Source organism: Chlorocebus sabaeus, chromosome 5, assembly GCF_047675955.1.
Source record: "Chlorocebus sabaeus isolate Y175 chromosome 5, mChlSab1.0.hap1, whole genome shotgun sequence".
Classification (NCBI taxonomy): Eukaryota; Metazoa; Chordata; class Mammalia; order Primates; family Cercopithecidae; genus Chlorocebus; species Chlorocebus sabaeus.
In genome coordinates, this window is record NC_132908.1 from 54,183,435 (window position 1) to 54,206,359 (window position 22,925).

The 22,925-nt window shown below is 52.6% G+C and overlaps 1 protein-coding gene across 2 annotated transcripts in view; it reads left to right on the forward strand.

The window, feature by feature from the left end:
* CPNE2 (copine 2) overlaps nt 1-22,925 on the forward strand; it is a 55,834-nt gene that overhangs the window by 14,243 nt on the left and 18,666 nt on the right. The window contains exons 2-12 of one of the 2 annotated variants that reach the window (XM_007993414.3): nt 4,227-4,441; nt 6,813-6,992; nt 8,972-9,046; nt 11,007-11,078; nt 12,772-12,855; nt 13,137-13,226; nt 14,487-14,585; nt 15,068-15,154; nt 16,852-16,911; nt 19,255-19,388; nt 21,607-21,661. In XM_007993414.3, coding sequence (XP_007991605.3) covers nt 4,262-4,441; nt 6,813-6,992; nt 8,972-9,046; nt 11,007-11,078; nt 12,772-12,855; nt 13,137-13,226; nt 14,487-14,585; nt 15,068-15,154; nt 16,852-16,911; nt 19,255-19,388; nt 21,607-21,661 — 1,116 coding nt within the window. In that variant the 5' untranslated portion in view covers nt 4,227-4,261. Of the gene's footprint in view, nt 1-4,226; nt 4,442-6,812; nt 6,993-8,971; nt 9,047-11,006; nt 11,079-12,771; nt 12,856-13,136; nt 13,227-14,486; nt 14,586-15,067; nt 15,155-16,851; nt 16,912-19,254; nt 19,389-21,606; nt 21,662-22,925 lie in introns of those variants that run through there. The other variant, XM_038008456.2, reaches the window with a different exon arrangement.

Genomic DNA, 22,925 nt, shown 5'->3' on the forward strand with positions numbered 1-22,925 from the left:
CAGTCTGGGTGCATATGTGTATGTGTGTGTAGTGTGTGTATATGTGACCACACACGTGTAAATGGACAAGGAAGCATGTGAATCTGGGCGTGTGTGCCTGACACCCTCAGGATGAGAACGGAAGTATCTGATTTGGCAGCAGGGGATGGTGGCCTAGGTGGCATCTAACATGTCACAGAGGGGGCCTGTGAAGTGGGGAAGGGGTAGGTGAGCTAGAATCTACCTCACCAGCCATGGTGGGAGATGCAGGAGTGTGGACAGGGTGACCCAGAGGAACTGGTGACCTTGGATACTCTGGGACCCATCCTGGGTGTGTGTTCAAATGGGAGAATGCCCTTGGCTTCCCCAGCCCTGATCACAACCTGCCCGCTTAGCCTCAGGCTCCCCTGGCCTGGCTGATGTCCTGGCTATCCCTGCCTTGGTCCCACAATGTTCAGCAATCTCCCCACCCTGGCAAAAGGCCAAGCATTGGCTGGGAGTCTGGAGACCTGATTCATGCTCTGTCTCTGCCTTTTCCTGGCCCTGTAACCTCAAGCAAGTGACTTTTACTCTCTAGGCCTCCGTTTCCTCATCTCTAAAATGGGAGCGATTGTCCTGCAGGCATAGGCAGGCACTCTCAGCCACACAGCAAGGTTTTGGACATCCCTGTCTGCCCCCTTCCCCACCCACCCCCACTTGGCACAACTGCCCAGTTGCACACAGTAAGAGTGAACGCAGTTCACCAGCTCCTCCAGTGGAAACTGCTTTTTACACGACAAGAATAAATCCTGCAGGCAAATTGTAGTGCTGTCCTGACGTTCTGAGCTTGTGTGATTATAACAAGGTTCTAGGAACAAAGGCTGGGAGGGAGGGGGCTGAGGACCAGCTTCATCATTGTCCAGATTTTTCCCCTGCCAGGCATGTCCGGGGAGCACTGGATCTGGAGGGGAAGCTGGGAGGTCTCCGCTGCCAGCCCTGCTCTCACCCTGACCTCCTGCAGACCGGGGCTTGCAGGGGACTGCACCTGCCCAGCAAGAGGCTGGCGCTCCGGAGTTGCCCCGGGGCGTGGGTGAAAGGGAGGAGGAGTGGACCCAGCATAGTGATGGAGGCTTGATCCTTCCTGCCACTCCTTCCTGCCTAGAGGGCAGCAGCTGCCTCCTTGCTAGTCTCTCTGCTACCTCTCCTTAGCTTGACAACCCCTTCTCCCCACAAGGGGCCGAGTAAGCTTTTAAAAACACAAATCAGATCATGTCATTTCTCTGCTTCTAAGACTTCCCATCGCTCTCAGAATGAAACTCAGACACCCTATCAGAGCCCACAGCTCCTGCAGTTCCTGGCCACTCTCCCTGCTCCCTCACTGTGTTCCTGCCAGACTGGACTGTGAGCCCTGCAGGGGCTAAGACAGAGCAGTGCTTTTTTTTTTTTTTTTTTTTTTTTTTTTTTTTTAAGACAACGTCTTGCTCCATTGCCCAGGCTGGAGTGCGGTGACGTGATCTCAGCTGACTGCAACCTCCACCTCCCAGGTTCAAGCGATTCTCCTGCCTCAGCCTCCCAAGTAGCTGGGACTACAGGTGCACGCCACCATGCTGGCTATTTTTTGTACTTTTATTAGAGATGGGGTTTCACCATGTTGGCCAGGCTGGTCTTGAACTCCTGACCTCAAGTGATCTACCTGCCTGCGCCTCTCAAAGTGTTGGGATTACAGACGTGAGCCCACCATGCCCGGCCAAGAGCAGTCTTCTTACTGTAGCATTCCCAGCACTGGGACAGTTCTTGGGACCTAACAGATGCTCAGTACACCCTCTAGAGTGAATGAAAGCCTCAGTTTCCTCCTCTGGAAAATAAGGGTGATATTACTATACTTGCCTCGTAAGACTGAATGAAGATTAGCGACATTGTGCAGGTGACATGCTCAATTAGTGCTCACAAGCGCAGTGACTTGGATTTGTGTCCACTTACCTCCCTCCACTGGAGAAGTGCAGGGTCAGTAAACCACTTAGCCTCAAGAGGGCAAAGTATTAGTCAGGGAGTTGGAACCTGGCCATTGTCGAGTAAGTGTTTAGGGACTAGGTTCAACCACTGGGATGACGGGGCCAGTGTTAAATGCACACGTGCCAGTGGAAATGAGACGTGACCCATAGGAGGCTCAGAGGGCTGTGTCCTGATATCTCATGGGCAGATGGGACACTGAGCCAGAGAGAGCCAGAGGACTTGTCTGCTGGGTCTGTGATGGGTGTGACCTAGGTCCCCCTCCACCCCTTTGCTCCACTCTCACTAATACCTTGCACTCAAAGGAGAACAGAACTCCTTCGAGTGATCACATGTCAGTAATTAACCTTGACAGGAGGAGGATACCTGAGGCCCAGGGCACAGAATTTTGGGAAATTGTGTATGAGTGAAAGGGTGAATTGTATGTTGAAGATAAGGACCAATGCTGGCAGCATCTGAGGCATATGGAGGGTTTGTCCATTCATTCATTTATACACTCATCCTTTTTTCATTCAGCAAATATATACTGGATGCTTCCTGTGCACCAGTCACTGTGTATGAACTGGAGATACAGGGTGGACAATGAATAAGGGTGAATTTTTAATGTTACTGTTACAGGAAAGGGGTCCCGATCCAGACCCCAAGAGAAGGTTCTTGGATCTTGTGCAAGAAGGAATTCAGGGCGAGTCCATAAAGTGAAAGCAAGTTTATTAAAAAAGTAAAGGAATAGCCAGGCGCGGCGGCTCATGCCTGTAATCCCAGCACTTCGGGAGACCCAGGCGGGTGGATCACCTGAGGTTGGGAGTTTGAGACCAGCCTGGTCAACGTGGTGAAACCTCATCTCTACTAAAAATACAAAAATTACCCTTGCGTGGTCGCGGGTGCCTGTAGTCCCAGCTACTCGGGAGGCTGAGGCAGAAGAATTGCTTGAACCCAGGAGGCGGAGGTTGAAGTGAGCCAACATCATGCCACTGCATTTCAGACTGGGTGACAGAGTCAGACTCCGTCTCAAAAAAAAAAAAAAAAAAAAGTAAAGGAATAAAAGAATCACTACTCCATAGAGCGACCCCAAGGGCTGCTAGTTGCCCATGTTTATGGTTATTTCTTAATGATATGCTAAATGAGTGGCAGATTATTCATGCCTCCCCTTTTTAGACCATATAGGGTAACTTCCTGATGTTGCCATGGCATTTGTAAACTGTCATGGCGCTGGTGGAAGTGTAGCAGTGAGGACGACCAGAGGTCACTCTGTGGCCATCTTGGTTTTGGTGCTGGCTTCTTTCCTGCAGCCTGTTTTATCAGCAATGTCTTTATGACCTGTATCTTGTGCTGACCTCCTATCTCATCCTGTGACCCAGAATGCCTAATCATCTAGGAATGCAGCCCAGTAGGTTTCAGCCTTTTTTTACCCAGCTCCTATTCAAGATGGATTTGCTCTGGTTTAAACGCCACTGATGTTCCCAGAAGTGAGCTTCCTAGTGGTCAAAGCAATGAGAGAAGTCTGAGCAGTTGTCAGCTCTACTGTGGCCACAAGACACATGACAACATGTTAGTTGCTCAGGAGAAGCCCAGGTTTTCCTGGCACAATGAGTATCTGAGACACCCATGTCCACTGTGATTTGTTGCTCATGTGATAGGGGCAACACACAAGGAGCTGTGCATCCTTACAGGTGAAGACTGACCACAGCAGAGAAAAACTTCAAAGACAAATTTAACACATCTACCAGAGACACTGATTCTTTTTTCTTTTCTCTCTCTCTCTCTTTCTCTCTCTCTTTCTTTCTTATTTTTTTTAGATGGTTTTATTCTGTCACCCAGGCTGGAGTGCAGTAATGTGTAATCACAGCTCACTGCAACCTTGAACTCCTAGTCTCAAGCAATCCTCCTGCCTCAGCCTCCCAAGTAGCTGGGACCACAGGCACGCGCCACCATGTCTGGCTGATTTTTTATTATTTTATGCAAAGACATGATCCCCCTTGTTGTCAGGCTGGTCTTGAACTCCAGGTTTCCAGACACCTGACCTCCCCAAGTGCTGAGATTATAGGTGTGAGCCACTGCGCTTAGCTCAGACTCCCTTTTCATGTATTTCCTTGCATTCTTCTTTCTCCAAACCTTTGCCCATGTTATTTGACAACCCGCCTCAATTTGCCTTCCATCTCTCCATTCACCTCTTAAAGGCCAAGTGGTAATGCCTCTCTATGGTGGGGCAGCATAGCAGGTGTCTGTCCACTTTCTGACCCTCACTCCTGTTCTCCTAGACTGCCAGGAACTCCTGCCACCGCCACCGGCTCCCATGGCCCACATACCCAGTGGGGGTGCCCCAGCAGCAGGGGCAGCCCCCATGGGTCCCCAGTATTGCGTGTGCAAGGTGGAGCTGTCGGTGAGTGGCCAGAACCTACTGGACCGGGATGTTACCTCCAAGTCCGACCCCTTCTGTGTCCTCTTTACAGAGAACAATGGCAGATGGATCGAGGTGAGGCTCTTCCGTGTGTCTGCAGTGGGTAAGAGGGTGGCTAGGCTGCTGGGGAGGGGGAGTCTCCCAGGACTGGGATCCAGGGACTCCAATAGAAGTAGTTGGAGTGTGGGCTGGTGGCAGGGGATTACTTGGTAAACTGTTACTCTTAAAATAAAATTTTGTTTTAAATATATTTAAAATATTACTTTGTATTTATTACAATTAAAATCTATAGATTTATAATTATATACTTTATGTTGATTATTTGATATCTCTTTTTTTTTTTTTTTTTTTTTTTTTGAGACGGAATCTCTCTCTGTCCCCCAGGCTGAAGTGCAGTGGTGAGATCTCAGCTCACTGCAACCTCTGCCTCCCAGCTCAAGCGATTCTCCTGCCTCAGCCTCCCGAGTAGCTGGGGTTACAGGTGTGCACCACCACGCCCAGCTAATTTTTGTATTTTTAGTAGAGACATGGAGTTTCATCATGTTGGCCAGGCTGGTCTTGAACTCCTGACCTCAAGCAATCCACCCGCCTCAGCCTCCCAAAGTGCTGGGATTACAGGCGTGAACCACCACACCGCATCTTGTTATAAATTGTTATATAGTTAAAATTTTATAGTTTTACAAAATGTTTGCTTCCACTTTTAAATAACCTTTCCCTATTATTTCTAAATGAACACATGGTCAGTAAGAAACAGAGAAACAGTGAGCTCAGGCTTTGGGAGCTGGTCCAAGGCCCAGTGATGCTACTCCCTGCTGTGTGGCCTTAAGCAAGTGGCTGTCCCTTTCTGAACCTGTCTCCTCATCTGTGAAATTATTATATATTTTTTTCTGCTGACTCCCTTGGAAGGCCCAGATCTGGGGATATTAATGGTGCCCCAGGCAAGGACTTCTGAGCTGGAAGACTTTGGCTTGAAGGTTGGAAAGAGTTGCAGCTTGAGGAAGGATGTTGAGAAACCTAAGCTGTGAAGACCTTCAGGTTTTAAAACTTTGCTTTTGCAGAAGGAAACTATTGGAGTAAATGTAGAGAATCCAGATAAACCCAAAGGAGAAAATCAAAATTGTTGGGAACCCACCTGTCATAGAGAACCACTGTTAACAGTTTGGTATCCAGCCTTCCAGATGGCTTTATATGCATGTATATTTCCCAAAAGATGTGTGTACTTTCTAATGGATATTTAACTAGGCCACGGTGGGAGTTCACCTGAACATACTGTGGTTTACAAAGAGTTCCCATGGATGTTGGCTCCTTCTTGTGATGCCAAGAAAACAGTGTGGGATTGTTGACCCACTTTACAGAGGGGGATACAGGGGCCCCAGAGTGGGGAGGGACTTTTTCGTGTCACCCAGCGTGTTGATGGTTTAACTGGAAGTGGGAGGTGGGACATGGGGCCAGCTGAGGACTCCTGGGGGAGCCCCAGGCCTGTGAGAGGCGTGTCTGGGGGCACAGTTCCCCTCTGCCAGGTCTCTAGAACCCCTGAGTGCCCCTCAGGGAGTGGCATCCCCCTGACTCATGGCACACCCCCCACCCTCCCTGACAACCTCTGCCCCCACCCAGGCCAGCCACCCTGGCTAAAAATAGTCCAGGGCCAAGACTTCCTCAGTGCCTGCTGCTCCAGCCCTTGGAAATGGACTGGGTGGGAGGAAAAGTCAACACAGCCTGGGCCCCAAAATAGACTGTCACCCAGACTCCGCGGTTTGGGGCCTCAGCATCCAGAGGCCAGGAGGCGGGTTTCCTGTCCCAGTGCCACTGCTGACCCACAGTACAAGGCCCTGTCCTCAACCAGGCTTTGGTATCCACAGTAGGTGGGGTGTTGGGCTGCACAGTGTCAGGATTCTATACAAGATACAAACATCTCCCTGCACCCTCATGGGGAGTCCCTGACCCCACCTCCCCCCAAGAATCCTCCCTTCTTTTTGTTTCCTTTCTCAGTTTCCATGTAAAATGTGGTTTGAAAAAGGGGTTTTCCCAAAATGAAAAGTGAAAACCACAGGTAGTCAAATCCTTTCCCTTTACAGAGGTGGAAACTGAGGCAAAGGTGGGGAAAGGGCCTTGTGTCCTCCATCTCTTACCCAGACAGGGCAGGGCCCGAGCCCTTACCCTGGCACCTGGGTATGGAACCAGGACCGAAGAATTAAGAGTGTGGGTAGTAGAGTCAGACCTCGGTTTCAAATCTCGGCCCTGCTGTCCAACCTTGGGGAAGTCACTTAACCTCTCTGTGCTTCAGCGTCCTCGTCTGTGAGCTGAGGGTAGTGAGTCACAGACCATGACCACGAGAGCCTGGCACACAGTAGGCGTTGTATAAGTTAGCAGAATGATTTCCAGCAGCCTGCGAGGGCTTGGACCAGCTGCCTTCACTCTGACTTCCATTTCCCTGCCCCTCTGCTAGTACGACAGGACAGAAACCGCGATCAACAACCTCAACCCCGCCTTCTCCAAGAAGTTCGTGCTTGACTATCACTTTGAGGAGGTACAAAAGCTCAAGTTCGCGCTCTTTGACCAGGACAAGTCCAGTATGCGGCTGGATGAGCATGACTTCCTGGGCCAGTTCTCCTGCAGCCTGGGCACGGTGAGCTGGGCCCTCCTGGGTCGGGGAACAGGGGCCCAAAGACTGGACAGCCCCTCAGAAAGTCTCTTCTCGCACTGTCTTTCCATAGCCCCATCTTCCTGGGTAGGTCCCAAAGTGCAGATGCAGAATGGGGAACAAGCTTGGCAGGTTTGAGGCCGGGCTGAAGAGCTCCCATCTGGAGGGGCAGCCAAACAGACCGGGGCCCCAGGTGGCCAGGGTTTCTGATTATTAGATGTAATCAGGTGTGGTCTTGACCTCCTGGGGTAGGAGCATCTGTCCAGCAACCAAGACGCCCATAGTAGTCCTGCTTTATGGCAGACTCACTGTGTGACCTTGAGCAACTTCCTTTCCCTCTCTGGGCCACACTTCCCCATCCATCTCAGTCCTTGGTAAGCTCCTGGAGGCCGGGAGCAAGCAGGGCTAGGCACCCCTGACACAAGTCTCAATCATTCCTTATGGCTGTATGCCCTTGGGCAAGCTCCCATCCCCCTCTGGGCCTCAGTTTCCCCACATTTCCCTTGGGGATTATGATGACTGCTCTGCCCAGCCTAAACTGTTGATGAGGGAATGAAATGGAAAATGCTTTGAAGGGTCCTAGTAGAGACTGAAATTCCCGGGGCCTCCCAGGAGATGGTGACCATGTAGAAAGCAAGTGACTGCCGTGGTTGTGATGTCTACTTTTTGTGTAAGAAGCAGGGTACAGTAGTCAGGGTCCCTATCCTGTGGTGTAACTGAGAAGAGAGCTTAAGGGCTTGTGGACAGGGCAGGGAACTGACAAGGGATGGGGAAACCAACCCAGGGCTTGGCCCCAGAGGAAAGCTGACCACCTTTACTTGGAAGGAAGGCAGGGTGAGGAAGTGGCATTGCCAGGGCCTGCTGAGACCTGTGGCCCATAGAGGGAGGCCTCTGGACTCCAACTTAGGCAGAAGCCAGAGTAATGAAGAAGCTCCCATCAAACCGGGGCCCCCACTGCTCATGCCACCTGCTCTCCCGTCTCTTGCCTGTCCCCTCAACTGGCTGAACCTCTGAAAGTCAGAGGACAAAAGAGCCAGCTGGCACAGTCCCAGGGCACAGAGCAGGTGCATGGATCTGGGGAGAAGAACTACCCCCGCAGGAGCAGGACTATATCATACTGGTGTGTGCTCCCCACTGCACAGGATGACACTCACACTGCACCCAGGAAACATGAACCATGCTGGCCCCTGAGTGCAGTGGGCAGACACAGGTGGGAGGGCGACTTTTCAATGTGGCTCACTTTTCCTCTCTGTCGTTTTGATTATTGCACCCTATGTGAGTGTATTACCTATTCAAACCAATAAAAATACATAGAGTTGGCTGGGCTCTATAGCTCATGCCTGTAATCCCAGCACTTTGGGAGGCCAAGGCAGGAGGATCGCTTGAGGCTGGAGTTCGAGACCAGCCTGGGCAACATAATGAGCCCTTGTCTCTACCAAAGAAAACAGTTAGCCAGGCGTAGTGGCGCATGCCTGTAGTCCCAGCTACCCAGGAGGCTGAGGTGGGAGGATCGCTTGAGCCCAGGAGATTGAGGCTGCAGTGAGCCGTGATCAAGACCTGTCTCAAAAGAAAAATAAAGGAAAATACATAGAATCAGAGCTTGACTCTCCATCAGAGATCATATCCTGAGGCAGGTGGGGTCTGTGGAATGCCTCTGAAGAAGGGAGTTGGAGGCTAACCTCCCACAGTTGTCTCCAAAATGCCTTTTCCTAGGGGCAAACCGGGCAGTGGGAGTCCAACTGCAGCCGGAGACCTCAGGCAGGTCTCTTACCCTCTCTGGGCCTCAGGCTCCTCACTGCCCAGATTGGCTGCTGTCCACCTCCCAGGGTGACAGTGACGTTCAGGCAGGTCACCAGCCAGCCCAGGACGGAAGGCAGCCCCGCCGAGTGGCGCCGGTGGAGGATTTTTCCTCCCGGGGCTTCCCCCACTTCCTCACTGAGAGCCCTTTCTCCTCTCTCCCCTAGATTGTCTCCAGCAAGAAGATCACTAGGCCTCTGCTGCTGCTGAATGACAAGCCTGCCGGGAAGGGCTTGATTACGGTACCAGTCCCCTCCCGGCTCTCCACACCCCCTCCACCCCCACTCCACACCCTCCCCCATCAATGGGCCGCTTCCCTGGCAGATAATCACCAGCTTTGTTTGGAGTAAAAAGGCCCAACTTACAACTTAGCAACAGGTCTCTTAGCAACCGGCTCCTGGCTCCACAAATGATGCACTGGGGGCTGACAAGCTGGGGAGGCCTCCAGAGCCCTGCTAGCAGCCCCCTCCCTGCACTGGCCCCTGCCTGCCCTCTCCTGGGGGTCGTTCAGAAGTGCCTTGCCCATCAGTGCCCTGCCTGTGGCTGCGACGCGCAATGATTCCTGCAATGCACAACAATTCCCGCGATGTGCAGCAATTCCCCCTGCGATGCGCAGGCCCTTGGCAGGAATGAGCTCCTTGGTCCCCAAAGACTCCCAGAAGCCAGGGCACCCCTGAGGCCCAGAGAAGAAGTTCCCTCGGGCAGCTGAGCTAGCGAGATCGTCCCCTGGGTTGTCTGGCTGGCTTCTGAGCCCATGTGATGCCTGGGGAGCCGGCCAGGCTGGAGGGAGAAGCCATGCCTTTGTGTGTTCCGGTGCGTTACTCCCCTGCCCTGGAACCTCCCAGGGCTCCCCACTGCCTGACCAACCCTTCGGTTCAAGGCTGTGAAGGACCCCTCAGACCCTGCCTGGCTCTCCTGCCTTGGTGTTTAATCTCCTTCACTTAAATGCCCTGTGTTCAAAGTTCAAATTCAAATGCTATGAATTCTTAGCATAGCCTGAACATACCCCAGGCTCTTACTGTGTTCCTGCCCCATGGGTCGCCACCTCCCAAACAACCTCCCCCCGCTTCTTGGTGTTCTAACTGCCCCATCTAAATGCCTCTCCAGGCCAGGTACATGGCTTGCACCTGTAGTACTACTACTTGGAAGGCTGAGGCAGGAGGATCCCTTAAGGCCAAGAGTTTGAGGCTGCAGTGGGTTATGATCATGCTACTGCCCTCCAGCCTGGGCAAGAGAGCGAGACCCCATCTCTAAATGAATGAATGAATGAATGACTGAATACCTTCACAAGGCAGCTTCCCTCTACCTAGAAGCCATCCCAGACAGACCCCACTCAGCCGGGTATGCCATCACCCCCAGCATTTCTGGCAGTTCCACTCTAGGCCTCTGTCCCCTCCCCTGGGAAATGGCGGTGATAATAGGACCTACCCTATAGGGTTGTTGAGCAAGTCCCAGTGGGAGGATGGCAGGGGAGAACGGGCAACCTGGCTGGCCTCTGTCTGTGGATCCAGAGGGCCGGATGCCTTGCGTTGGGTGAGGCCATCCTAGAGGCGGGAGAGGAGAGGAGGCCCCAGCGAGAGGCCCCAGCCCACTTGTGTTGCTGTGGGCAGCAGGGGAGGGAGAGAGGCCTAGAGAGGGCCTCAGCAGTCTTGAAGTCACCCAGCTAGGCCATCACTGGCTGAGATGGGGTCAGGGAACCATAGCTGATGGGGAATGCATATAGGACAGACGACCAGTGTGAACTAGTGGGACTCAGTTTCTCCCCTGGGCCTCAGTTTCCCTAGCTGCACAATGATGTGGCTGCGATGCTGATACCTTGGTGTTCTGAGGAAGCTGTGCTCTTTGTGGCTGCAGTAGAGGCAGGAGGAGGCCAGTCATGCTGCTCTCTGGCCCAGAACCTCTCCCTGGGACTCAAGACCACCCCTGGTGTCTGCTTCATCTTCCCCCACCACCCCATGGGCCCTGCGGATTTGCATAGATCCACTTCCTGATTCCTCATCTCCAGATGGGTTATTTCCCCCATTTTCCAGAAGATGGAAACTGAGGTGTGGGGAAAACAAGAGATTTGTCCAAGATCACCTGGCACTGCCCCTCCCTTCCCCCTCCTGACCCTGGAGGATTGCTCCTGGGGCACCCTGTGCCATCCTGCCTGGCAGGAGGCTGGGGGAGTCTGAGTAGCCCCTCATGTCCCTGGCCTTACAGATTGCTGCCCAGGAGCTGTCTGACAACCGCGTCATCACGCTGAGCCTGGCGGGCAGGAGGCTGGACAAGAAGGTAAGGCGGGCAGAGGAGGGGCTCCGAAGGGGAACAGTAAACCCCCACCAGCCCCAGGGCTGTGTGACCTCACTCCGGGGCCCCGGGCCACCACCTCCATCACATTCCAGGGACTCATCCAGCACAGGGCCCTCCTGGCCACTCCAGATTAGGACTCCTTCACCTCTGAGGTAGTGAGTGTTCCATCCCTTAGGGGTATTCAAAACACAGCTGGAAACCTGCTCATCGGGGCATCCCCATCTCACATAGTGTAAGTACATGCCAGGGTCCTTACCCAATGAGGCCCTACCTGATGTGTCCCCGACTCCCCGACCTCACCCCTCCTCCCAGCACTTCACTCTGCTTCAGCCAAATCTAGCCCCTTGTCCGTGAATTAAACGAGACACTCTCCTCCCTCAGGAGCTTTGCACTTGCAGTTCCCTCTGCCTGGGATGCTTTCTTCCTTGAATTTTCACATGGCACTCTCTCACCTCCATCAAGCCTTTGCTCCCACATCACCTCCTCAACGAGGCCTTCCCTGAAATTGGTCTTTGATTTCCCACCCTCTCCTGCTTGTCTCCTTAATACTTACTGCTGTCTAGCATACTTTCTTTTCTTTTTTTTTTTTTTTTTGAGACTGAGTCTCACTCTGTTGCCCAGGCTGGAGTGCAGTGGCGTGATCTCGGCTCACTGCAAGCTCCGCCTCCCGGGTTCACGCCATTCTCCTGCCTCAGCCTCCCAAATAGCTGGGACTACAGGCGCCTGCCACCATGCCCAGCTAATTTTTTTTTTTTTTTTTTTTTTTAAGTAGAGACGGAGTTTCACCGTGTTAGCCAGGATGGTCTTGTTCTCCTGACCTTGTGATCCACCCGCTTCAGCCTCCCAAAGTGCTGGGATTATAGGCGTGAGCCACCGTGCCTAGCCCATACTTTCTTTACTTATTTTATTTTCTGTCTCCCTCACTTGAATATAACCTCTTTAAAGTAACACTTGCCAGGTGCAGCGGCTCGCACCTGTAATCCCAGCTACTTGGGAAGCTGAAGCAGGAGAATCACTTGAGGCCAGGAATTTGAGACCAGCCTGGGCAATATAGTGAGACCCTATAGATGGGTGGGTGGGTGGGTGAATGGATGGATGGATGGATGGATGGATGCATGAATGGAAGGAAGGAAGGAAAGAAAGAAAGAAAGATAGATAGATAGATAGATAGATAGATAGATAGATAGATAGAGTCATATACAAAAAGTGGCCCTTTTTAAACCTTAAATGATTTTTTAAAGGCCATGATATTCCTTATGTCATGTGCAGGATAGTTTCAGGATAGTTTTCACATTCCCAATAAAATAGATTTAAATGACATCCTGCTGGGGGCCTTACCCTACCTTGGGAATAGGCGCCCTCTTGAAGTCCTGGCCCATTTAAAGTGCTGGAGTTCTGACTCACACAGGGTGTAGGTCTTGGGGGTCTCTGAGCACAAGCTCTGACAGCCTCAGGGTGGTGGATTTCTGCTGGGGGACTCGGTTGATCCCAGGGGGCTGCAGCTGCCCTGGGCCTCTTGCTGAGCCTTGCAGAGGCTGAGGGGAGGGGGCCAGGCTGGCTTTGCCCACAGCTGCCACCCTGACACCCGGCTGGGGAGGCAGCGGGGCCACACCCCCATCTGCCTGAACCTGGCAGGGCTGTGCCTCTCTGACCTGCATCCTTCCATTTCTCCCAGGACCTCTTTGGAAAGTCAGACCCCTTTCTGGAGCTTTATAAGCCAGGAGACGATGGCAAGTGGATGCTGGTCCACAGGACTGAGGTGGGTACGTGGGGGCCCAGGGGTCTCTAAGCAGTGGGCCTGCAGTCCAGCCCCTCCACAGCTCTGAACAGGGCAGTGCAGTCACAGCTGTGTAGTGTGCAGGAAGACCCACAGTGGCACCTGAGGGACGTGCTTCCTGCCGGCCACAGGGACGCTCGCTTCCGTCTCTGAAAGTGTAGCTGTGGGTCTCCATTTTGTCACCCTGTTCCTATTGGGCTGACCCAACCCCAGAGCACTGCTGCCCAGGGCCTGAGCTCACCACACCCCTCTCTCTCCCACAGGTGATCAAGTACACACTGGACCCTGTGTGGAAGCCATTCACAGTGCCCTTGGTGTCCCTGTGTGATGGGGACATGGAGAAACCCATCCAGGTGAGGGGGGCTCCGGGGACCCTGCTCCCCACCCTGCCAGCTCCAGCCTCCCTGTCTATCTGAGGCTCCCGGGGATGCCTTGTAGAAAGCTCTTTCTCATACAAATGGAACAAACCCCCATCTTTGGAGGAGGGAGGACTGGAGACTGGGTCCTCATCCTGGATCTATCTGATGCCCTGAAGTACCCAGGCAGGCCCCCACCTTTGAGCCCCTCTCCAAAACTGTCTTGCCCTCCCCAGAGGGCTGCAGAGCTGCTAGCTAGGGAAACACCTTGGAAACGATCAAATGTGGCATGGTAAGGACAGTGATTACCAGTCTATCTAAAAGCTCTCAGTCCTCTGGCTGGGTGCAGTGGCTCATGCCTGTAATCCCAGCACTTTGGGAGGTTGAGACGGGCAGATCACTGGAGGTCAGGAGTCCAAGACCAGCCTGGCTCACACGGGAAACCCCATCTCTGCTAAAAATACAAAACAGCCGAGCATGGCGGTACACACCTGTAATCCCAGCTACTCAGGAGCCTGAGGCAGGAGAATTGCTTGAACGCGGGAGGCAGAGTTTGCAGTGAGTCCAGATTGAGCCACTGCACTCCAGCATGGGTGACAGAGCAAGATTCCTTCTCAAAAAAAAAAAATTATAAAATCAAATCAAATAAATTAAAGTTCTTTGTCCCTAGGGGCTGGGTCTTAGAGCAGATGGGGTTGGGGAGACAGCTAGGTCAGGACAGGAGTTCCCAAGTAGGATACCAGGAATCTTGGGTTCTAGTACTGGGTCTGCTACTGTTGCTGCGAGACTTTGGTCAGTTACTTCTCTTTCAGGGCCTCAGTTTACCCATCAGTGGGATGGGAACAATAATCCTTGCTTTCCTCCTAGGAGGGTCATGGCAGCTCAGTTAGACAGCATATAGAGCTGTGATTTCTGTGCCCATCTCAGAAAAAAATATGTCTAGAGAGGGCCCCAGGCCATAAGCTGGGTGAGTCACAACCCGAGACAGAGGGGAAGCCAATTGCCAAGTGTGTAAGGAGTGGAGTTGCCTGCATTAGAGGGTACAGCCTCCATCACTGGGGCAGACACATCTTTTCCCAGCAATCACAGAAGGCTTCCTGTAGGAGGAAGTTCAGGAGCTACCCAGGCCAGCTAGGCAGATGCTGAGGGGAGGCACTACCCAAACAGAAGACAGAGGGTTTGCTTGGGGAGTTGAGAGGGGCTGGAGAGCTCCTCTTGGGGGACAGATCTGGGGTGACCATGCTGAACCCACCCCAGGTCATGTGCTACGACTATGACAATGACGGGGGCCATGACTTCATCGGCGAGTTCCAGACCTCAGTGTCACAGATGTGTGAGGCTCGAGACAGCATCCCGGTGAGATGGGCACGTGTACTATAACCCCAAGACCTCAGCAGGGCTCGGGGAAGGGGCACCGGGTCTTGGGTCAAGCAGCCTGGGGCTCAGATCCCCCTTCTGGCTGCATGACCTTGAGGAAGGCAATCAGTCTAAGACTCAGTTTCTCCATCTGTCAGTGGGGGGAGAGGATTTGGGTGGGGATTGATGAGATGATGCGGGTGAAATGCCCAGCACACAGTGAGCAGTCAGGAGCTGTCCATCATCCCATGATGTTGGGCCCTCAGCTGGACAGGATGGGGATGCGTTATCTAGGGAGGAGGGAGTCAGATGCTGATCCTGCTGCCATTTTTGGGTGTGAACATCCCGGAAGGCTCCCTGGAGGAAGCATACTGCCCCTGTTGTCAAGCCTGGGGAAAGGATTATAGGGCCAACAAGGAGGATCTGTCCCCAAAGAACAAAGAAGCCCCGAGTTGAGTGTCTCTTTCTTCTGCATTGCCCAGCTGGAGTTTGAGTGCATCAACCCCAAGAAGCAGAGGAAGAAGAAGAACTATAAGAACTCGGGCATCATCATTCTGCGATCCTGCAAGGTGAGCCGGTGCGGGCAAGCATGAGCCAGGGGCCAGGTTTCAGGCCACACAGAAGGGAAAGACAGGGCATTGGGTCTGGAGCCAGTGAGGCCTGTGTTCAAATCCCAGCTCTGCCACATCCTGGCCCTATGGTCTTCTGAGCTTCACCTCACTGGGCCTCAGTCTCCTCATCTGTGGAATGGAGATATTCATGAGGCAGAGCATATCCGGGGTTACTGTTCTCTCATATTCCTGTGTGGAGGCCGAAGAAGGCACGGGCTGACCTTCCAGGGCCTGTCCTGGTGGGAGAATTGTCATTGCAAGCCGCTACCACCCATGGTGGTCTTGCAAGGGGCAGAGGACATTGGGTAGGGGCACCCTGTCCTCGCTGGCATCAATGTCACTGTGACTCCCATGGTACAACCAGGGCCACTGAGGCCCAGAAAGGCAATGAAGTTCATGTCAGCAGTGGCCAGGCTGTGGGCGGGGGCCAGGAGACCTGGTGGACAAATAACTGCTGGATCTGGCAGAACATTAAGGCAGGCAGCCTGGGGCAGGACAGCAAGAGCCCTGGGCTCAGGGCCTGACAGCTCAGGAGTCTGGCCGCTGCTCTCCACCAATGGGTGGATCCCAGACCCCAACCTTATTTGGAGCCTCGTCTGGCTGGGGTTTACACGAGCATTCAGTGATGTTTCAACAAAAAAGTGCTGTGTTAAAGGTCAAGATGTCAGGTTGCAGCCTCGCAATGGATGGTCCTTGTTTCTGAAATTTCCATCATTCACATCACTTTTCACACTTTCTGGCACCTGCCTTACTTACTTTTTTGAATCAGCCTTTCTTCCCTGCATTATTGTTTTTTGTTTTTGTGTTTGAGACAGAGTCTCACTCTGTTACCCAGGCTGAAGGGCAGTGGCGTGATCTTGGCTCACGGCAACCTCCGCCTTCCAGGTTCAAGGGATTCTTCTGCCTCAGCCTCCCGAGTAGCTAGGATTACAGGTGCACCACCACGCCTGGCTGATTTTTGTGTTTTTAGTAGAGATGGGCTTTCGCTATGTTGACCAGGCTGGTCTTGAACTCCTGACCTCAAGTGATTTGCCTGCCTTGGCCTCCCAAACTGCTGGAATTACAAACGTGAGCCACTATACCTGGCTTCTTTTCTTTCTTTCTTTCTCTCCTTCTTTCTTTCTTTCTTTCTCTTTCTTTCTTTCTTTCTTTCAATACATTTATTTAGAAAGGAATTATTAGAACTCTACCAAAATTAAGAGGTCTGGCTTCTTTGCCAAAAAGACACAGAGACATCAAAATGAATACAGTCTTAATCGCTTGATCAACTTCTAGAGGAAGGCCTTGAGCTGGAGGCCTGCTCTTTCTCTTTGTTAAAAAGGTAGATTAATAAGGGCCAGGAGAAGGTAAGTACCTAACAGTGACAAATTGAGACACTCTTATGTTGGGTAACTGACACTGGGCCCTGGGACCCTGCCTGGAAGCAGCATGTGTCTGTGTATCTGTGGGATGTGGGGGTCTCTGTGAGTCCCCCACCCATTGGGAGCCATTGCACTGATGGCTTTGTTATAGAAAGATTTGGGTTCTGTTGTAATTAGATCAGGCCCATCAGCTTTTTTTGTCCCCACTGAGGCTGCAGGACATAGAGCAACAACTCCCCCACGGGGAGTGTGACCAAGTCAAGGGGGCCCACTGACTCATCCACTTTCTTCCAGATAAACCGAGACTACTCCTTCTTAGACTACATCCTGGGAGGCTGCCAGCTCATGTTCACCGTAAGGCTCTCCCCTCTGGCTCCCTCTGCACCCCCATCCCAGTGAGGGTCCTCCCTGGCCCTGGCTGCACTAGGGCCACTAGTGCAGCCAGAGGGACTCAGGATAGACTTCAGGAAGGACTTCCCTGGGGAAGGAGCATGTCTGGCCCAGTGAGGAGGGCATTAAGTGGGCTGTCTGGTCCCGCTGGATGGGCCTGAGTTGGGGCTTAACTACAGGTCAGAGCGCAGGTGCATAGCTCTCAGTCTGGTGGCTACGCTCCTTCTGTAGGTGGAAGAAAACAAATTCCTCCTCACTGGCCACAAGGCCTTCAGCGATCGCTGCCTCCCTCATCTGCAGTCTCCTTCCTCCTCGCTCACTGGGCTCCAACCACACCGTTCCTCTGTTTGCCCAATACGCCAAGCTCTGCTTCGTCTTAGAACTTTGCATTTGCTGTTCCTTCTGCATTTGCTGTTCCCTCTGCCTGAAACACTTCCCCTGAACCTTTGCATGGCTGCCCCCCTGCCATTTTTCAGGCCTGAGGAGGTAACGGAGGTCACCTTCCAGGGAGCCCTCCCTCCCTCAATGCCTTGCTGCTCTTCTGTCATATCTTCCTATTTTCTTTCTTTTCTTTTCCTTTTTTTTTTTAAGACAGCGTCTCATTCTGTCACTTAGTCTAGAATGCAGTGGCACGATCTCAGATCACTGCAGCCTCCACCTTCAGGGCTCAATTGATCCTCCCACCTCAGCTTCCTGAGTAGCTGGGATTACAGGTGTATGCCATTATGCCCAGCTAATTTTTGCATTTTTGGTAGAGATGAGGTTTTGCTATGTTGCCCAGGCTGGTCTCAAACTCCTGGGCTCAAGTGGTCTGCCCACCTTGGCCTCCCAAAGTGCCAGGATTACAGGCTTGAGCCACTTGGCCTGGCCCTCCATATTTTCCTATTTTCTGGGCACTTGCCACCCCAAGATTCATATACATTTGTTGCTTCTCCCTGATCGTCGCACCCACTAGAATGTGAGTGCTTTAAGTGTGGGTACTTTGTTTATTTTGCTTCCACTCCAACCCCAGCATATCACACAGTACTTGGCACACAGTAGGTGCTCCATCATTTCTCGTTGGAAGAATGAGCTGCCACCTTGCCTGTGGCCTGCAGTCTTTGCCCCACAGACTCTGGGCCATTCATCCTGGCTTTGCTTCCTCACCCCAAGGGAGCCTCAGTCCCAAAAGGGAGGAAGCTGCTGGGGTGCCACACTCTGCCCACATCCCCATGTTATCTCACCGCTCCCCATCAACACCCCTAGATCCCAATGGGAGATGGAGGGCATCGCAGGATGCCATGAAGTCAGAGGATTGGCCTTGCTGACCTCTGACCCTGCTGCCCACCACTGCCCCCTCCCCTGCAGAGAGGCCAGGCCCTCCTGGACCTCCTGCATGGGTTTGTTCATTCAGCAAACACACTGACTGCCTCCTTTGTGCCAGGCTCTAGGCTGTGTTCCTGCAGGGGTCCCTCAAGGACTAAGACATGCTGCCCCTGACCTGGGGGAGTGACCCTCTAGCCATACGAGGATTTGGATGGGTGGCACCTTCTCTCCTACCCCACAGGAACTGAGTTCCCATGTAGCCAAATATTCCCCTGGGTCCTACTTCTAACCCTCCCCTGCTGGGTAGGGGTCGTCCTTGCCCACCCCTCTGTGCCGTTTCTCCAGGGATTAGTCTGGGATTCTCTGGGGCTGAGAGAGCAGGTAGAGCCCCAATCCCTGCCCGCCTATCAGCCCTGAGTCCCTGTGAAGCATGTGCCTTGTCTGCTGTTCCCAGCCCTGGGCCAGGCTCCTCCAGGGAGACTGGCACTGCTCTACCAGGCAACCCCAGGTCCCAGGCCCCTTGATGGTCTGAGGGATAATGGGGAGATGGCTTGGGTTGAGGGTGAGGTTATCTGGGAAGGTTGCAGTGGAGCAGTGGCATCTGAGTTGGGCCTGGAAGATGGAGCAAAGTTAAACAGAGATAAATGATAGCCTGACACTACATGCAGAGGGAAGCTCATGAATAAATGCCTGCATATGGGAACAGATGAATGTGTGGGTAGGGATAGTAAGGAGAAAAAGGAATCTGGGACTATACGTTAGTCTTATGTCATCACATCTAGGCAATGGATTTTATGCTTGGGCAATAGAGAGCCACAGATGGCATTAGAGCAGAGGAGTGATACAATCAGACAGTTTCTAGGTTTCAGACCATCATATTGTGGGGAGGGCTGGGAGATGAGTGGGCTTCCCATGTCCCATCTACCTCTCCTATTCCCTGGGAGTGGGATAGGGTGCCGGGGTCTCTGGCCCCACTGGGTGGCCTTTTTCTCCACTCTGCAGGTTGGAATAGACTTTACAGCCTCCAATGGGAATCCCCTCGACCCTTCCTCTTTGCACTATATCAACCCTATGGGCACCAACGAATATCTGTCGGCCATCTGGGCTGTTGGGCAGATCATTCAGGACTATGACAGGTAAGGTTGGAGAAGGGCTCTGAAGGTCAGCCAGGGTTCCATCCAACCTGGGAAGCTCAGTGTATCAAAACTAGAAGGGACCCAGAAATCATCAAATCTAGGAATGGACAGCAAACGGCATAGGTGCAGTTATTACCCATTCCCTTACCCTTGACAGACATTGCTAATCAATTGCTGGACTCCAACCTGCCAAGCCCAGATTCAAACTGGGATCGTTTTCCACACAGTATACCAAGTAGCTAGTAAGATGGAATATGAAACTTGTTCACCAATTTTTTTTTTTTTTTTTTTTTTTGAGATGGAGTCTGGCTCTGTCGCCCAGGCTGGAGTGCAGTGGCCGGATCTCAGCTCACTGCAAGCTCCGCCTCCCGGGTTTACGCCATTCTCCTGCCTCAGCCTCCCGAGTAGCTGGGACTACAGGCGCCGCCACCACGCCCGGCTAGTTTTTTTTTTTTGTATTTTTTAGTAGAGACGGGGTTTCACCGTGTTAGCCAGGATGGTCTCGATCTCCTGACCTTGTGATCCGCCCGTCTCGGCCTCCCAAAGTGCTGGGATTACAGGCTTGAGCCACCGCGCCCGGCCCCTGAAACTTGTTCACTATTGCTGCATCCTCTCCTTTTAGAGCTAGGGAATGGGAGGCCTGGGGTGGGAGTGGAGAATTTGTTCCAGGTCCCGCAGATCATGGGACTGGAGGTCAGCCATTCTGGTTCCTGAGCCTGGTACTAGTTCCCTAATGGTCTCACTTCTGTTGGGAACTTCTGAGGAGCAGCCAGCATGCACGGACCCTCCTCCCATGACCTTGCTTCCTGGGGACCTTTGGGTCAGGGTGGGTACCATGGAAAGCCAGTGAAGGGAAGCTGTGTGAAAGTATGGCAGGTGTAGCCACTGACAGGATATGACATCACTGTCATAGATGATGCTAGTTGGGAGCTCCAGGTCAGAATGACCAGGAGGCTGACACATTGGGAACAGGGGAGGAAGGAGCAGGTGCCAGAAATTTGGCAGGAATGAGAGCAGGCTCAGGAGCCCTATGTGGACTTGGCCTCCTAGAGGGGCAGCCGGGGACTAGCATTTGACTCCCAGGGGGCCCAGGGCCTGAAGGGTGGCTGTGATCCCAGGCCACATTAAGAGAGGTACAACATGCAGAACAAGGGAGGTGGAAGTCGTCATCAGCATGGTTGGGTGGAGTCCCAGGTGTCCAGCTGCCCATTCAGCCCATCACTGAGCTGTCTAATGGGCATTAAGACTTAGCATGGCCCGAGTGAGCTCTGGTTGCCTGGGTGAGCCACCGTCACTTCCTGCCAAGATCATTTCATTAGCTTCCTCATCATTCTCCCGGCTTCTGCCTTGGCCCCCAGCTGTGTGTCCTTTCCACTGCAGCTAGAGGGATCCTTAGTAGATGTATGTCGAGTGCATATGCAAATGAAATGTGGTCCCTGTCCTCAGGGAGTTCTTACTTAAAGAGAAAGATAAGGAAGAAATTGTTGGAGCTCTGAGAGACCAGTTTACATGTGAAGCAGGAGCTATGGGAGCACAAAAAGAGAGGCATTGTAGGGTATCAGGGAAATCTACAAAGAGAAAGGGCCATTTTGATTGGGACTTAGAGGATGAGTAGGAGTTTGCTAGGGGAAACAGATTAGAGAGAGATGTTACAGATGGGGGCACAACAGCATTGAAGTTGGAATGTGAAGGTACCCTGTGTGTTTGGGGAATAGCAAGTGGCTAGTGGCCAGGGCTAGGGGAGTGGGGTATGAAGGGGCACAGGTGGAAGGAGATGAGACTAGGCTCTGGGGCTGGATGACACAGGACCTTGAATGCCACAGGAGGGTTCTCATATTAGTAGAGTTTTCCCTAGCTATGAGCAGGAGGCTGGGAGACAGCCGGTACATTCATTCTACTTCCATCTTGACCTTGGTTTAGTGGCTGGCCGGGGTCTTAGTTTGAGAAGGATCTAGAAGTTGCGCCCAGGCCCATTGGTTAGAAGTACCATTGTTGTGTCTGCCACAGGTATAGATGTGGTCAGGCCACAGGTTCACCAGGTCCCCGGAGGTGGGTTGGGCTCATTAGGTAGATGATCCTAACAGCTTTTTCTAGAGGTGGTGAGCTCCTCCTTTCTGTCCTTGAAAGTGTACGAGGCCGAGCGCACCCAGCCCTGGGCAGAGGGTCAGGCGGTGTCCTCAGGTGTCTCACAGTGTGTTTCTCTTCTCTCTCTGATTAGTGATAAGATGTTTCCAGCTCTGGGATTCGGGGCCCAGTTACCCCCAGACTGGAAGGTAAGTGAAACCGGAGTTAGTTTCCTTTTGGTTGAGATGGGGTTTGAGTGTATGGTCTCTCTGGGATCTGCTCTGGAAAGGTCTTGGGCTGGGTCCCTGTTGCCCTGCCTTCCCCGTGTTCACCCCAGGCCACGCTCATTTCTCAAGTCTGATTCTCGGGCAGACACTGAGGCTGTAATGGGGCAGCACAGTTATGTTCTCTGCTCATGAGACCCCTGTGGAGTGGGGAGGACAGACAGGATGGCCAGTGTCGCAAATCAAAATACAAGACACCCAGTTAAGTTTGAATTTCAGATAAACAAGGCGTATTTTTATGTATTGATATTTATTTATTTATTTAGAGACAGAGTCTTGCTCTGTTGCCCAGGCTGGAGTGCAGTGGCACATTCTCTGCTCACAGCAACCTCCGCCTCCCAGGTTCAAACAATTCTCCTGCCTTAGCCTCCCGAGTAGCTGGGATTACAGGTGCCCACCACCACCCCCAGCTAACTTTTGTATTTTTAGTAGGGATGGGGTTTTACCATGTTGACCAGGCTGGTCTCAAACTCCTGACCTCAGGTGATCTACCGGCCTCAGCCTCCCAAAGTGCTGGGATTACAGGCCTGAGCCACCGCCAGTGCAGATAAACAATTTTTAAAGTATAAGTATGTCCTGAATATTGCATGGGACATAGTTATACTTAAATCATCCATTGTTTATCTGAAATTCAAGGTTTTGTCTGGATCTAGGGGTACAAGTATAGTTGTATTACTAGGATGTATTGTGTGAAATATGGACTTTTAGTGTATTCATCACCCAAATAATGTACGTTGTACCCAGTAGGTGGCATTTCATCCATCATCCCTCACCCCCCCACTGTGTGGAGTCCTCAGTGTCTGTTATTCCCCGCTGTGTGTCTGTTCTGTGTGCGCCCATTGTTTAGCTCCGTCTTATAAGGGAGAACATGCATTTTTTTGTTTTCTGTTTCTGAGTCATACTGGGCATCCTGTATTCTATTTGGCAATGCTAAAGACAGGGCAGTGGCATCAGTGCTGAGGCGGGGGCACTGCGGGCCTGCAGGGAGCCGAGGAGGGAACCCAACCCAGCTGGGGGCCATCAGGCTTCCTGGAGGGGGCAGCTCTAAGCCAAGAAGGGAAAGGGAAGTAGCAGAGTGACTAGGGGTGGCAGTGGGACAGGGGGAGCCTTCAGGGCAGAGAACAGCCTGTGCGAAGGCTGCAGGATGAGATGGAGGAACTGGCAGAGGTGGGTGATGGACCCTCCATTG